Here is a 17,552-nt window from a genome sequence, read left to right on the forward strand (position 1 = left end):
GGTTATGACTATTTTGTGATTTTTTTTTTTTTTTTTTTGGTCGATCGTGAGGCTTGAACTCTGGGCCTGGGCACTGTTCCTCAGCTCTTCAGCTCAAGGAGTGCTCTAACACTTGAGCCACAGTGTCACTTCTGGTTTTCTGAGTGGTTTATTGGAGATAAGAGTCTCATGGACTTTCCTGCCTGTGCTGGCTTTGAACTGCGATCCTCAGGTCTCAGCCTCCTGAGTAGCTAGGATTACAGGTATGAGCCAACCAGTGCCTGGATTTGTGATTGTTTCTAAGCCTCCTCCTACCTCATAGTTCTACCTCCAAGAAGTATTTCAATCCTTGTATCTAGAGCAAGTCTACCAAGCTTTTGAGTTTGGGATTTGGCCATCCCTAAGACATAGTACTGGAGTTTCATGCTAAAAGAACAGAACTAGAGGAACATAATTTCTCCATAGACTTGAGGCAGCTCTGTGACACTTCCTAATCCTCTCTAGAAGGAAGACTTGTTCAAGTCTTGGAGGATCATATAGCATCAATGGGCCCAAAGTGACCCTTTCTACATCCCTCCACAATCCTGCCCAAAACACTTCAGACAACTGGCTGTCTTCAAAGGCTCCATGCTATGTACAAGTTCTATCTTTTGCTCCTGATAGCTCTAGTGTAATCTGTCTACCTTTTGTCTGAGAGTAATTCAATTCACCCTTCATGGCATACCTCAAATGTTACCTCTACCACAGAGCAACTCTTTAACACACCGCTCAGCCCTGTCACCAAATTCGGATTTAGTTCCACCTCTATGGGTTACCATAGTACCTGCTTGTGCCGTGGGCACAGCATTCCACTACCATCTATTATAGGGATCTGTATTTACATCCATTTTCCAGTCAAGTTGCTTGAAGGTCTAGATCATACCCTAGCCTTCCCTCCCACACAGTACAATCCTGAACACACAGTAGGTCCTCAATTAGAGTTTGTTCATTCTAATCAAAGAGCTACTGATTCAGTCCACTAAAACCTGCAGATCAACAGAACTAAGAAAGAACAGGGTGGAGGGGGGACCCAGATGACATTCCTCCTCTCCTTAACTGGTGGTACATATACTCCACTCCTCTTGAGAAATGTAACCAGCCTCAACAAGGAGGGCTCAGTAGGCATACTTTGGAAACTTGAAAGAACTACAAGTAGTTTCAAGGCTCTCCCAGCTGCTATTAGTCAGGTATTGACCTTGGGATGTGGTCACAGGGATTATATGTTTTATTTTGCCATCCACTCCCTCTACCACTCTGATACCTCTAGCTATATAGGTAATAAAGAGTCTTTCATACAGGCTCTGAATATTATCTTTGAGCTCCTCTGGGAACAGCTTAGCCTTCTCTCAACCCTCCCACCTTTCCAGTGAGTAATTCTACAGTGCCACCTCTGCAGTCCTCAGCTCTTGAAAAAGTAGTTTTCCTCAATATATCCAGTTTTCCTCTCTGCACCCTCCCTTCTTCACAGTGACAACCAAAGGAAGGTAGTATGTATGTCTTTTCAGCTGCCTGACTGAAAGCCACAGCATATTAAGAGAACTAACAGGTAGCACTAGGAAGGGCTTTGATAGCTGCAGCTTCCCCTCTGATCCCATAAACTCGACTTTCATCACTACAGAACTTTGCCATCCAGACTTATAACTGCCCATTTACCCAGCTTATCTCTCTCTAATATTAGGCTAAGCTTCTTGAGGACTATCCCTAGATCCCAGCAAAGTGTTAGAACATAGCGTGCACTCAATAAACTAGTGGCTTAGAAGGAAACAAAACAAAACAAAACAAAAAACCCATAAAATAACTGCCACCTAAGGGCCCTCAGCCAAAGTCAGTGATGATGTGAGTTCAGAAGAAACATTTTAGAGGTGATCAAGACCAAATGTCTTTATATAGTAGTCAGTCCTGTGATGCAAGGCTCAGCCGAAGGCAGCCTCAAACAAGGGATCTTTTGAGAGGGCAGCCATTCCCCACGTTCCTCAGATACTCACTATGGTTAAAGTAGTAAACCTAGTTCTCTTGAATTTACTTTCCCAAGATTGGGCAGTTCAAAAAATACATTCCCCAACCCCCACTTTAACAACTCCTCTATCCCTCTGACCTTTAATACTGTGTAACAGTAGATGAAAAATTGATTTTTTTCTTTTGCTACTTACATCACAGCTGAAGAAAAAATATACTGTCTAAGGTGTTAAATATTTTTACATGCAACAAACCTGGCATGACTCTAACCTGTATGCACATCTTAAGAGGTACAGGAGTAAATGTCAGTGCTATAATTTGTTATAGGTTTCTGATGACCAGCAATGAAAATGACCACGGATTCTCACAATTCAAACCACTTTTACGTAAATGTGAACTTTCCTAAAACAGCCCCAGCAAAGAACTTTCCATCTAAATGCAGAGTCTCTGAGAGATACTGATAGCATTGTTCACTTACTTAGGTGTTTTTTGGAAAAAAACAAAATCTTACAAATATTAGTTTCTTTCTGAGCCTGTGCTTTGACCTTTAATAAAAATATGCTTCAAGACCCCAGTTATTAAAATGAAAGGAACAGTTTTTATGCCTGAACAACTGCCATTTCATATACTGAGCCCTGCAGAAGGCTCTATCTTACAAGTCAACAGGGTTTAAACACACACACACACACACACACACACACACACACACACACACACACACACACACACACACACACACACACACACACACACACACACCATACTTAGCAATCTCACTTAAATTGCTCACTTACCAGACATGAAGCAGGGTTATAAGAAACCATGAATTGAATGTGTCGGGCATCTGACACCCTAGAAAACAACAATAAAGTATAAATATGTGAAGATTTAAAGGCATACTGGCTCTATTTGAAATGCTGGTGAGAATTTGTTCAACTACTATATATGGCAGTAAAATGCTATCTGATGATGCTATCACAAAGAACAAGGGCAACCTAAGGCAAGACCATGGGTAAAAGAACATCAAATATAATCAGATGACCACTCTTCTAGTTCCAGCCTTGTTATCCTAAGACCTTGTGGTCTTGAACAAATCACTTCTCCCCTGAGTCTCAGTTTTCTCATTTTGCATAATGTGGCTTAGATGATCCCAACGGTTCCTTCCAACTTCCATGTCATTCCATGGTATTTTTCCCTTCCTGGGCTTGAGTTTTAAAAACCTAACCAACCTCACCTTGCCTGTTCTTACATGTCAGCTTTTTTTTTCTTTTTCATTTAAACTTTTTCCTATCTTCTTTCTTTAAGATGATCCAATGTGGTATATGTATGGGTATGCTGAATAATTCAAAAGTTGACTAGGAGGAAAAAGTTGGAGCTGCAGCTAAAGAAGAAAGCAGACTACCCAATGAATGCCCATTCATCACCCCCAGTAATGACAAAACCTGGCAGCACTTCTTCATTTCAGATCCCACAAAAGTTCAAGAGGATGAAGAAAAAGAAAATGAGCAGGAAATTTGGTATGACAGAATCTGTGTTTTGGAACAATGACTCAAGAAAGAAATGGGAAAGCTGCTTTTAGAGGTTTACAGCTATAATCCCAGAAGTTGGAAGGTAGAGGAAAGAGAATCCAGAGTTTAAAGCCAGCCTGGGGTACATAGGAAGACCCTATCTCAAACACATAAAGAAAGAAGTGGAATCTCCTGCCATTCAGCCAGTTCTATAGTACATAATTACCAAATTATAACAAATAGGACTCACTAGGAGATAAAACATAAGTAAATTTATATGTGAGGGGAACAACACCATCAATACTAATAAGGAGTTGCAATTCATAGTGGACTTAACAATGTGACATGTGTTATAATAGCGGCTTTGCATGAAATAAGCTCAGTGAATCTTCCCTATGATATTATCCCCATAATATGGATCCAGAATCAGGTAAGAAAACTAGTTCTTAAATGTATGAACACAATCTCCCATAGAACTCATAGAACTAGGAAATAAGATATCTAGGAGCAAATTCAGATTTGCTTGACTCTGCATTCTTCATTGTGACTCCAACTGTCTCTCTAATCCTAAGAATGGAAACCAGTCCTAGAAGGGCTGTATTACTTGCCGAGTCCACTATCAGTAATGTCAATACATTATCTTAATCCTCATTTTAACCCTGGAAGGCAGCATTATGATCCTATTTTAGAAAAGAAGAAACAAATCCAAAAGACCAGGTAACTGGCAGCCATCTACAGTATTACCAAGTCTGTGGCAGGTCTGGGGTTTGAATCCAGGTCTATCATAAAATGACAGCAAATACTCCACTTAGCCTACTGGGAGGTGCCCAGCAGCTGTCAAGTGGACTTCCTCTCTGAGCCCAGCAGGAGAGAGCCCAAGGCTGGCCTGGCCAGTCAGACAGCTATTAAGACACATGCCATCTGAGAGTGGGCCAACCACCCTCCACCTAGAACGAGAATAGCCCTGAGAAACTCTTAAGCCGGATCTGAAGCTGGGTCTTTTTTTGGATGCTAGAACAAAACATTAAAACGAAAAGTTTTCTTGGAAGTTTGTCTTTCAATCTGGAAAATGCAATTTGGCTACTTTTAAAGGACAATCTGTCCAACTGCTACCTCTACATCAAAGCTTCTCAGGAGCCTTCAGGAGCCTGTCCAATTTCCTCAGAGAGGGAATCAGTTCTCAGGCTGGAAAGTACAGACAGACAGATAGGCCAACAGCTGGACCTAGGTCACAAATTTGGCCTTCCGGGGGTCAGCTCAGGGCTGAGCATGAGAAAAGAGCTGGCATATGAAGGAGTCCCTGCTACCCACAAGGATCAGAATAGAAACCTACACAATAAGGCCCTCAAAAAAATAATAAAACCAACAAATGTTGACTATGAGAAACAGAAAAAAACACAACAGATTCTTTACCTCGGTGAAGTGTATTTACATAGTTCAAAGTTAAAACCTGCAATAGTCTTTTGCCATGACCACACTCTTGTTCCAGTGCTCATTTGGTGCATTATTTTTTGAGGATAGGCACTTTCTCAACACCGAATTTGATCAAATTAATTTATTATTGTGATTTTAATATGGTTTCAATCAAAACCTTTACTCCTTACTTGTTACACAACTCTGGACCAAGTTACTTAGCCTTTAAGTGGCTTGGTTTTTTCTCTGAATAAATGAGAGAATAAGACTGCTTACATTATATAATTTTTGTGAAGATTAAGTGAGATAAAGCCTATAAAATGCTTAGCAAAATGGCTAGCATTTAATAGGTACTCAAACTTTTCAGTGAATTATTTAAATTTTAGGATTTAAGTTACTTTATGAGTTATTTAAGATTGTATCATATGAGGCAACAGCTTTAATGATTGTCTACCTTTGCTCCAAAGTGCTCTTCAAGGTAGAACTCATCTCCAAAGGACCAGTCAGCAAATGACTGGGTCCACAGTGGGCATACTAATTTATGACGGACACAAAGAGATCATCAAAGCATCTTAGGAACAACAGGTGCTGATTAAAGTATCTTTCTTACAAGATCTATGAACACTTTGACTCTAAAATGATGGTCTATAACTTTGGCATTTTGTTCAAGAGGCTGATAAGTACAACATACTGTGAGTATACAAGTAACTCATATACCATTTTTGGGAAATGGTACCAGCCTCACTTTTGCTGGGGAAAGATGACACTGGTCAGGTGCTTGAGGCTTGCTATCCCCAGGACTATTAACAGTCAAGCCCTACAATATAAATATCCAAGCAAGCAATGTCCACTTTCAAATATGATCATGGGAAGATCCCTCTCTCTCTCTCTTTCACACACACACACACACACACACACACACACACACACACACACTTTTCTTTTCCAACTGTATCCGACATCTCTTTAGTATCCAAGTCACAAGAAAATTGGTATCATTACTGTATTTTTTAAAAAATCTTTTGCCAACCCCCCTCCCACACAGTACTTTCCAAAGTTGCTTCTTTTTATTCACTAGTTACACTTCAGTTTGATTTTAAAACTTACTACGCTCAAGTGACAAGGATGGGTCGTAATGAAGCATAATAAAAAAAATCTGAAGTAAGTGTGGTATCACACTTCATTTACATTTAAGGACAATGCTAGGACAAATACACTAATACACACACACACCATAGTATGTATAGACATCAGTTTATAATACTTATATATTATCTCACAGAAGGAATTCTCATATAACAAAGCACACAAATACTAACATGATTGCAATTTCAAATCTACAGTTACATTCAATTATGGGCAATATGCTACAGTGGGGAAATCCCTAGATTTTAAGCCAGACAACACAGGTGCAAGGCTTGGCTAAGTAATCCTGAAAAAGTCACTTAGTCTCGTTTAAGCCTCAACTGTTTTTGAAAACAAAACAAAAATAAACAATAATAAAAGCCCTCCCATCCCATAACATTTGTAACTCTTAAAAGGATCAAGTATAAAAGCATATTACCCAAATGTGAGTTATGAGTATTATAATTTCTTTTAGTTATACAACCAGCTTTGAGCTGAAACATGATATATGTTAAAGACTTAATTAAATACTTCTTGCTATATGATACAATAATATTAACTTAAAAACCTTCCATAATAAAGTGGGCTTGGCATGTGGGACAGTGGTAGAGCACTTACTAGTAAGAGGCTCTAAGATCTAGCCCCAGTATCAACAAAAATAAAATACTTAGAAGTTAGCTAAGACAACTATAGCTAGCAAACATTCTTTCAAAATAATTACAATAAATGTCTGGGTTATTTACTAAATAGGATATTACAAATATCTGAGGGTAAAGTTGTTATTAAAATGACCCAATTTAGCTGGGCCCTGGTGGCTCACACATGTAATCCTAGCTGCTCAGGAGGCTGAGATCTGAGGATCGTGGTCAAGCCAGCTCAGCTAGAAAAATCTGAGACTTTCATCCCCAAAAAACTATTCAGAAAAAGCTCGTGTTATAGCTCAAGTGGCAGAGTGCTAGCCTTGAGGACAAAGAGGCTCCTTAGGGACAGCACCCAGGCCAAGTTCAAGCCCTAGGACAAGCAAAAATAAATAAAGACAGACCTGATTTATAAAAATCTGATAGAGGGGCTGGGAAGGTGGCTCAGTGGTAGAGTGCTTGCTTTGCATGCATGAGGCCCTAGGTTCGATTCCTCAGCACCACATAAGCAGAAAAAGCCAGAAGTGGGGCTGAGGCTCAAGTGGTAGAGCACTAGTCTACAGCTGAAGAGCTGAGGGACAGCGCCCAGGCCCAGAGTTCAAGCCCCATGACCAAAAAAAAAAAAATCTGATAGAGGGCTGGGAAGGTGGCTCAGTGGTAAAGTGCTTGCCTTGTATGCATGAGGCCCTGGGTTCGATTCCTCAGCACCACATAAGAAGAAAAAGCCAGAAGTGGCGCTGTGGCTCAAGTGGTAGAGTGCTAACTAGCCTTGAGCTGAAGAGCTGAGGGACAGCGCCCAGGCCCAGAGTTCAGGCCCCACAAACGACCAAAAAAAAAAAAATCTGACAGAATATACTTGAGTACATAAATTCAAGAAAACACTTAAGGGGGGGAGGGGGGGAATGGAGGGGATATGGGTGGGGGGCAGGATATGGGAAGGGATAGGAAGGGGAAACAGAGGAAGCAACAATGCTTGATAAGAAATGTACTCATTGTCTTGCCCATGTAATTATAATTCCTCTGTACAGGATTTTCATAATTAAAAAATTAAAAAAAGAAAACACTTAAAAACAGCTTTTAATTTTAATAATTTATTCATCATGTAGAAAAAGTCTATTTCGGAGCAGGGGGAGGATGGGAAGGGATGGGAAGGGGGAAACAAAGGAGGAGGCTACAATGCTTGATAAGAAATGTATTCATTGTCTTGTCCATGTAATTGTAACCCTTCTGTACAGTATTTTCACAATAAAAAAAAATATTAAGTGAAAAAAAAAAAAGAAAAAGAAAAAATCTATTTCTCATTTTGGACTAATTTTTCCCAAAATGAGAAGAGAGCTCATAAAGAAGCAGGAAAGTTTTCTTTCCTGGTTATAATTAAGAAATAAAAAATACACAATAAAATGGAATTATAATTTAGTATGGTATTTTTTTTTTTTTGGTTGGTCATGGGGCTTGAACTCTGGGCCTGGGTGCTGTCCCTGAGCTCTTCAGCTCAAGGCTAGCGCTCTACCACTTGAGCCACAATGCCCAGCTTAATATGGCATTTTCTAACATCAACAGTACTACTAACGTTCTAGTCTCAGTCTGCTTCCAGAGTGAAATAACAAGCAGAGCACCAGTGGCTCACACCTGTAATCCTAGCTACTCAGGAGACTGAGAGCTGAGGATTGTGGTTCAAAACCAGTCAGAGTAGAAAAGTCCCTGAGGTTCTAATCTCCAATTAACCAGCAGAAAACTGGAAGTGGAGCTGTGGCTTAAAGTGGCAGAATGCTAGCCTTGAGCAAAAGAGCTCAAGGACAGCGCCCAGGCACTGACCAAAAAAAGAAAGACTAAAATAATAAAACAATTTGTATTTGATTTCTAAAATCCAGAAACTACCCAATAATAAAAGCAACATCCAATTTTCTTCATTGTTGCTATAACTATGTGAAAATATCTGTCTGGGAACAATACCAGTATATAAACCTATTAGATGTTGGCTGCTTCAAGGATATATGATTACTGCCGTGCAAGTGCAGAATGAATCGATTCCAATTAATATAATCAACTACTACTAGTGGTGGTCTAAAATCTTTTTTTTTTTTTTTTGGGGGGGGGGGGGTCCAGTCATGGGGCCTGAACTCTGGGCCTGGGTGCTGTCCTTCAGCTCTTTAGCTCAAGGCTAGCGCTCTACCACTTAAGCCACAGCACCACTTCCGGCTTTTTTTCTTTTTGCTTATGTGGTGCTGAGGAATCGAACCCAGGGCCTCATGCATGCAAGGCAAGCCCTCTACCACTGAGCCACCTTCCCAGCCCATGGTCTAAAAACTTTTGACAGTAACTTACCAATGATAAATAAAATTAAATGATGTTTCTGATTCAACATTCCTTTCTTTAATAGGAAGAAGGCTTATTTCAGGATTATCTAAAACAATTAAAAACTACAAATCTTAAAAAAGGAATGCCTGGCAAAAAGTCCATATCAAAACGCTAAGCAAAGCCAGGCGCCAGTGGCTCACACCTGTAATCCTAGCTACTCAGGAGGCTGAGATCAAGGCTGGGAAGTTGGCTCAATGGTAGAGCGCTTGCCTTGCATGCCTGAGGCCCTGGGTTTGATTCCTCAGCATCACATAAGCAAAAAGAAAAAAGCTGGAAGTGGTGCTGTGGCTCAAGTGGTGGAGCGCTAGCCTTGAGCTGAAGAGCTGAAGAGCCTTGAGCACCCAGGCCCAGAGTTCAGGCCCCCCGACCAGACCCCTCCCCCCTAAATAAAAAAAAAAAGAGTCTCAGGAGGCTGAGATCTTAGTATCTTGGTTCAAAGCCAGCCTGGATAGGAAAGTCCATGAGACTCATCTCCAATAAACCACCAGAAAACTGGAAGTGGCACTGTGGCTCAAGTGGTAGAGCGCTAGCCTTGAGCTGAAAAGCTGAGGGATAGCGCCCAGGCCCAGAGTTCAAGCCCTACAACTGACCCCTCCCCCCCCAAAAAAATGCTAAGCAAAACATTGCAAATGTGAAATAGGTCTTGTTTACTAAAGTGCATGTGCACATAATATAATGTCAGAGTAGTAAATTGGTTAAACTTCAACATGACATAGGATTCTTTGGAGGGTTTTCCTACTAAAAGAAAAGAAAAAAAAAGCTCATTTACATTTGTTCAGGATAAATAAAAAGTAGATTCATTTTCCTTTTCAGAACTAGCAGAGAGTAACTTACTTAGAAAGAATTCCTCGAAGTCAGTTTTCTCCACACAGCTAGTATACATGCGCAGGGCTGCAATCTTAATCTTCTAGACAAAGAGAATAAAACCAAACTCAAGACATGATCAAGTAGATGTTCTAATGTCATTAGACATGAGTCCCAGAATCCTACATTTTTTCAGGATCCAAACCTATCTCTAGGCCATTTAAATTAACACAGATATTTGGCCATTTTTTTTAAGCTACCAATATCACACATTGTTCACATTTTAGGATTTCAGCATGAAAAGGTAAAAGAGGTTTTTCTTTTCTCTCTCTATCTCTCTCCTACCTCTTTCTCTCCCTCTTTTTTTTCTCTCTCTGTGATTATATGTATGTGCCAGTAGTGAAGCTTGACTTCTTAATGAGCTTTTTGCAATCAAGGCTGGTATTCTACCACTTGAACCATACTTCCACTTCCAGGTTCCAGCTTTTTGCTGGTTAACAGTCAAGGATTTGTCTGTCCAGGCTGGCTTTGAACCAAGAATTTCGTATCTCAGCCTCCTATGTGGCTAAGATTGTAGGGATGAGCAACAGCACCTGGCTCAGAGGTTTTCTTAATTTTGAAATTAAATCTTTTCCTCAACTCCAACTCAATTTATCACATTTCAACTTCTCTATATTATTCACCATTATCCATACTAACTCTATATTCTGAAATCCTTTATATTAAGAAAATCACCAACAATTTATAGCTCAAGTGGTAGAACACCTACCCTAGTAAGCATGAGGCTCTGAGTTCAAATCTTAGTATTTTCCAAAAAATTTATTCACTGTTCTTATAGAAATTAATCTAATAAAAACTTTCAAGCCTAAATCTTTCTTTAGAGGTTCTACAAACTAACAATGATTCTTTTGAAGGGAAGAGGCACTTGTCTATGTTTTTCTATATTTTCTTTAACTTTAACAGATTGCAGATGAACAGAACAAGAACACTGTGTGTGTAAACAAAAGTTTCTAATGAATATATAGAAGCAGAGCCAGGCATGGTAGAACATGTCTGCAATCTAAGCTTAGCATTCAAGAAGCAGTGGTAGGAAGGTCAAGAATTTGAAACTAGCCTGAACTATATAGTAAGACCTTGTCTCAAAAAAAGTAGCAAGCTCAACCTTTTATTCTTTCCAAGGCACCAGGAATTCTCTTGGAATCTTGATATACCACATACTAATTTACCTAACTGCCTCTGTGTGTGTATGTGTGTGTACATACACCAGGCCTAGGACTTGAAGTCAAGGCCTGGGTGCTATCCCTGAGATTTTTTCCCCCCACTTAGGGCTAGCAGTCTATCACTTGAGCAACAGCTCCACTTTTAGCTTTTTTGGAAGTTAATGGGAGATAAAGAGTCTCACAAATTTTCCTGCCCAGACTGGCTTCAAACCTCAATCACCAGATCTCAGCCTCCTGAGTAATTAGGATTACAGCTGTGAGCCACTAGCTCCTAGCTACAAATTATATTTTAATAAAAATAAATTTAATAAGTTCTATAATTCTGAAGACCAAATCACACCAGAACAAGTATTTCAAGGACTTTCAAAATATTTCAAACAAGTTACAACTAAGTAAATTAGCATATCAACAAAAGATTTATAGCTTATCTTTCATAAAATGATAGGAAAATTTACAAACATGCTATAAACAAATACTATGTCATAGCAATTGATGAAACCAATGTAGAATTTAGTAGTTCAAAGTCATAAGGAATGTTATATAATGTTTGTGCATATCTATACTCTCTAGAGGCAAAAATAACAGTGCCTCTGATAAGCAGAAATATCTACAATAAAGAAGGATTTTAGCCGGCTGCCAGGGGCTCACGCCTGTAATCTTAGCCACTCAGAAGGCTGAGATCTGAGGATCGTGGTTCAAAGGCTGAGATCTGAGGATCGTGGTTCAAAGCCAGCCCAGGCAGGAAAGTCTGTGAAACTCTTATCTCCTATAATTCACTAGAAAACCCAAAGTAGTGTTGTAGCAAGTGGCAGAGTGCTCGCCTTCAGCTGAAGAGCTCAGGGACAGTGCCCAGGCCCAGAGTTCAAACCCCACAACCAACAACAACAACAACAACATCAACAAAAGATTTTATCTCTGACTATATGTAATTAAGATTTGCTAATTTATCTGTTATATCCCCAAAGTTTTTTGCTCCCACAGAGAACAAAACAATATATCTAATCAGACATGCCTACCAGGAATTTATCAGCACTTAGAAGCCCACCTTTAGAGGTAGGATATAGCTCAGTGGCAAAGTGCTTGCCTAGCAAGTACAAGGTCCTGAGTTCAATCCCTAGTACCAAGAAGAAAAGACAGAAAAAAAAAAAAAAAAGAGGAGGAGGAGGAGGAGGAGAAGAAGGAGAGGAAGAAAAAGCAGTGGGCTGGGAAGGTGGCTCAGTGGTAGAGCACTTGCCTTGCATGCCTGAGGCCCTGGGTTCGATTCCTCAGCACCACATAAGCAAAAAGAAAAAAGCTGGAAGTGGTGTTGTGGCTCAAGAGGTAGAGCGCTAGCCTTGAGCTGAAGAGCTGAGGGACAGCGCTAAGGCCCAGAGCTCAGGCCCCATGACCGGACCAAAAAAAAAAGAAGAAGCAGCAGTTAGCAGGAGCATTAGCACAACAGTCTACCTTTAAACATAACTGGTAAAATACTAGAAATGAAAACCAAATTATTTGGATTGGACACATGGTTCAAATGGTAGAGTGTCAGCTGGGAGCAAAAAGCCAAGTATAAAAGAGTAGAAATCTATGACAATGAAGAGAAAAATAAAAGTAAGTGAAAGGTGGTTCTTTTAAAATATCATTAAATTGGTCAGACTGAACAAGAAAAACGAAACAGAAGACAGGATTCAAATTAATGATATTGGTATCAGAGATAGGATATCACTCCATATTCTAAAGATTCTAATAAAATAATAAATATTATAAGCAACTTTGGCCAATGAACGTGATTAGATTAAGGGAACAAACTCTTTGAAAGACATACTAGGATAAATAAATGCACAGCCCTGTATCTATTAAAGAAACTGGTGGGGACAGGGGACAGGGAACTGTGAGAGAGCGAGGGAAGGGGTGACATTGTCCAAAAAAGAAATGTGCTCATTATCTGACTTATGTAACTGCAACCCCTCTGTGTATCACCTTTATAACAAAAAGAAATTTTTCAAAAAAAAAAAGAAATTGGATTTGTGAATTTGTGATTGAGAACTTTTCTACAAAAAAAACCTGCAGATCCATATGGCATCACTAGAGAATTCTACCAAACATTTAAAGAAACAACACCAAATTTACACAAATTCTTCCAGAAAATCAGAGAAAAAAACTTTATAATACATTCTATGAGGTCAGTGTTATCCCTGATTCAAAACCAGTCATCAGAACGAACCAAAACTTCAGAACCATAACTTTCATACTCACAGATGTAAACCTTCCTAATAAAAGGTAAACAAATAGAGCCGGGCGCTGGTGGCTCACGCCTGTAATCCTAGCTACTCAGGAGGCTGAGATCTGAGGATCACGGTTCAAAGCCAGCCCGGGCAGGAGAGACCGTGAGACTCCTATCTCCAATAAACCACCACAAAACCGGAAGTGGCGCTGTAGCTCAAGTGGTAGAGCGCTCGCCTTGAGCTGAAGAGCTGAGGGACAGCGCCCAGGCCCAGAGTTCAAGCCCCATGACGGACAAAAAAAAAAAAAAAAAAAAAAGGTAAACAAATAGAATCCACCAATACTTAAGAATATAGGCTGATCAATTAGGATTTATTCAGAAAATAGATTCAACAGTAACAAATCAGTGATTTACCATAATCAACACGAGGAGAAAAGGGAGGAGGTGGGAGGGTCCAGTCGTGGGGCCTGAACCCTGGGCCTGGGCGCTGTCCCTCAGCTCTTCAGCTCAAGGCTAGCACTCTACCACTTGAGCCACAGCGCCACTTCCGGCTTTTTTTTTCTGCTTATGTGGTGCTAAGGAATCGAACCCAGGGCCTCATGCATGCAAGGCAAGCGCTCTACCACTGAGCCACCTTCCCAGCCCAAGAGACATGTTTTAATTCTGCTAACACCTGTAGTTCTTAAAACTACTTAACCCCAGAACATATTTCAGAAAGCACTGATCCATACCATCATCAACCTAATGGTATCATTATCCTAATGTTTTGGCCTTGGAAAGTCTATTCTTATACTCAAGACAAAGAAATTTAAGACACTTCACATCTCTTTACTTTATCTGACAAAAAATTTACTGAGTGCCAAAACTCAATGCCTGGTATTGATCTAGATGCTGAGAGATCAACAAAATAGACAAAAATTCCTGCCTTCAGGGAGCTTATAGCACAGTCCAACTAAAGACAATTTTAAAATTAAAACTGAAATTCCTAACTGCTTATTTCCCAACTTGTCCTTTATCCTGTAGTTGCCTTCAGGTTCCTCTGTATAAACAAGGTCCTCTAGGGTCAAATCACCCAGCCCTCACAAAGGCAGACCTGCCTCTTCTAATGCCCAAGTTTTGCCTCAAGTAGAAGTTTTCCCCACAAATATGTTCGTGAAAAAGCATTCATTATAAATAATGAAGACTTTCCTCAGATTGGCTGGTGTATTTGTACAGTGCTCATACTGTGGCAATCAGGAGCATTTTATAGTTCTTCACTTTTCCTGAAGCAAAGCCAAACCTTTATACTTGGGTGAGCCATTTTCCTGGACAAATCTATAAAGCAAGTCCCAGAAGACCATCACATAGAGACTGGAAATAACAACTGGAAAGAATCTCTTTGAGAATCGTGCATTAATATAAGTTAAGTAGGGAGATGGACTAAGTTTCCACCCAGTCAATACAAGTTGTTCTGGTCCTTGGATAACTTCATGTTTATTTCACTCTAACTTGGGAAGACTTCATCAGGCCACTTAACTATAAAATCGAAGCACCTAGGACTATCCTCCCTCCAACTGATGCATTCTGTGCCCTCTTACAAGAGAAAAACAAATTAGTAATGGGCTTGCCTAACAGCTGTGTGAGAGTTAGTAGGGGCTTTTTTGTCATTTGAACCTTCCATTCTGTACTAGAATTCTTTCTACAACATTCTTGACTCATAGTCAACAATCTGGGCTCCTATCCAAACAAGATCAATGACCTTGTAAGGCTACCTATCCTACTGGAGGATAATTCTTGTTAGATTCTTATTTAACTGAACCAAAATATGTTTCATTAAAAATTCTGCACACTGGAATACTTGAGATTCTCATTATTATGATTATGACTATGATTATGTCTTCTTTTTCTTCTTGTTCTTCTCATTATTATAATTGATCATTTCTTATTATTATGATGATGATGATTATTTCTTCCTTCTCTTCCTTTTCTTCTTCTTCATTTCTCCTCTTCAAATACTGAGAAGAGCCATCATACCTTCTCTTTTCTAGGCTAAGCTTCCCTATTTTCTTCAACCACTCCTCATTCAAAACAGTTTCTGAAGCTTCCACAATGTCCACTGTCTACTGTTTAAAACATTCTTGCTTTACCAATGTCTTTCAGAAGAGATAAAATTTTATCTTAATACAAATATGGAAATTACCAATTCTATAGCATATGACTGATAAAAAGCTATCCTTTCCTTATATGATTTTATAATACAAATAAATTGGAAATGATTTTTTTTCAGGATATTCAAATAGCTAAGAAAAAACTACATTTAAAGTCCTTAATATATCAGAGAGTATAGGGATACAGACCTATAATCCCAATACCTGGGAGGCGATGGTAGAAGGCTGAAAACTCAAGGTGGGTCTGAGCTACATATACGTTCCAAGTCAGTCTAAGCTATATAGTGAATCTTTGTCTCAAAAACAAAAAGTAAAAAAAAAAAAACCTTTGCCTGGGTACCAGTGGCTCACTCCTGTAATCCTAGCTACTCAGGAGACTAATATCTGAGGATCACAGTTCAAAGCCAGCCCAGGCAGGAACGTCTGTGAGACTCATCTCCAATTAACCACCAGAAAACCGGAAATGGCACTGTGGCTCAAGTGGTAGAGTACTCACCTTGAGCTAAAGAGCTCAGGGACAGGGCCCAGGCCCAGACTTCAAGACCCACAACTAACAAAAATAAAAAGACAAACTTTATGTTGAGTGCCAAAAGCTCATGCCTATAATTCTAGCTATTTAAGAGGCTGAGAAGTGAGAATAAAAATTCAAAGCAAAGGGGCTGGGAAGGTGGCTCAGTGGTAGAGCACTTGCCTTGCATGCATGAGGCCCTGGGTTCGATTCCTCAACACCACATAAGCAAAAAGAAAAAGCCAGAAGTGGTGCTGTGGCTCAAGTGGTAGAGCGCTAGCCTTGAGCTGAAGAGCTGAGGGACAGCGCCCAGGCCCAGAGTTCAGGCCCCACAACTGGACCCCCCCAAAAAAAAAAATTCAAAGCAAGCCTGAACAGGAAGGCCTAAGATTCTTATCTCCAATTAACCAGCAAAAACCAGCAGAAGGGGCTGGGAAGGTGGCTCAGTGGTAGAGCGCTTGCCTTGCATGCATGAGGCCCTGGGTTCCTCAGTACCACATAAGCAAAAAGAAAAAAGCCAGAAGTGGTGCTGTGGCTCAAGTGATAGAGCGCTAGTCTTGAGCTGAAGAGCTGAGGGACAGCGCCCAGGCCCAGAGTTCATTCCCCATGACTGGACCAAAAAAAAAAAAAAAATTAAAAAATTAAAAAAAATAAAACCAGCAGAAGTAGAGGTATGGCTCAAGTAGCAGGGCACCAGCCTTGAGCAAAAAGCTAAGGGACAGTGTACAGGCCCTGAGTTCAGCTCCAGTACTGGAAAAACAAAAAACAAAAACAACCTTAATATGATTGCACAAAAAATGAGAACTATACATGAAAATACTAAAGAAAAATATAGGGCTAACATAGTACATATTATTGAAATGGAAAAAATAAGCAGACATTTCACTCCTTAATCAAATAATTATGAAAATAGAAAACCAAGAATTTTGCCATAGCAATTGAATATAAATATCAACATTGCCAGAAAGGTGACATCTTTCTAAATAAAAGTCATACTTACTTTTTCCTACCAAAATCTACTAGAGGCACCAGCACCTGCTGGTGGCTCACACCTATAATTCTAGCTACTTGGGAGGTTGAGATCTAAAGGTCATGGTTTGAAGCCAGCCCTGGCCAACAAAGTCCTTGAGATTCTATTTTTTTTTTGGATCTGGTTATGGGGCCTGAACTCTGGGCCTGGGCGCTGTCCCTCAGTTCTTCAGCTCAAGGCTAGCACTCTACCACTTGAGCCACAGCGCCATTTCCGGCCTTTTTCTTTTTGCTTATGTGGTGCTGAGGAATCGAACCCAGGGCCTCAGGCATGCAAGGCAAGCGCTCTACCACTGAGCCACCTTCCCAGCCCCGTCCTTGAGATTCTTATCCCCAACAAACTACCAAAAAAGCTCGACATGGCACTGTGGCTCCACTAGCGTTAAGAAAAATCTCAGGGAGATTACAGGTGGCTCACACCTGTAATCCTAGCTACTCAGGAGGCTGAGATCTGAGGATCACAGTTCAAAGCCAGCCCAGGCAGGAAAGTCCAAGAGAGTCTTATCTCTAATAAACCACCAGAAAACCAGAAGTGGCACTGTGGCTCAAGTGGTAGAGCACTAGCTTGAGCTGAAGAGGTGAGGAACAGTGCCCAGACCCAGAGTTCAAACCCCATGACCAACAA

At 40.2% G+C, this 17,552-nt stretch overlaps 1 protein-coding gene across 2 annotated transcripts in view; it reads right to left on the reverse strand.

Annotated features, from left to right (window-relative positions):
* Nucleotides 1-17,552, reverse strand: part of LOC122120480 (ubiquinol-cytochrome-c reductase complex assembly factor 1) — an 88,624-nt gene that overhangs the window by 51,881 nt on the left and 19,191 nt on the right. For both annotated transcript variants that reach the window (XM_042694728.1, XM_042694729.1), the window contains 2 exons: nt 9,851-9,923; nt 2,769-2,826 (listed from right to left, as the gene is read on the reverse strand). In XM_042694728.1, the coding sequence (XP_042550662.1) occupies nt 2,769-2,826; nt 9,851-9,923 (131 nt within the window). The remainder of the gene's footprint in view (nt 1-2,768; nt 2,827-9,850; nt 9,924-17,552) is intronic.

Source organism: Dipodomys spectabilis, unplaced genomic scaffold (genome assembly GCF_019054845.1).
Source record: "Dipodomys spectabilis isolate Male_0828 unplaced genomic scaffold, ASM1905484v1 ptg000175l, whole genome shotgun sequence".
Lineage (NCBI taxonomy): Eukaryota > Metazoa > Chordata > Mammalia > Rodentia > Heteromyidae > Dipodomys > Dipodomys spectabilis.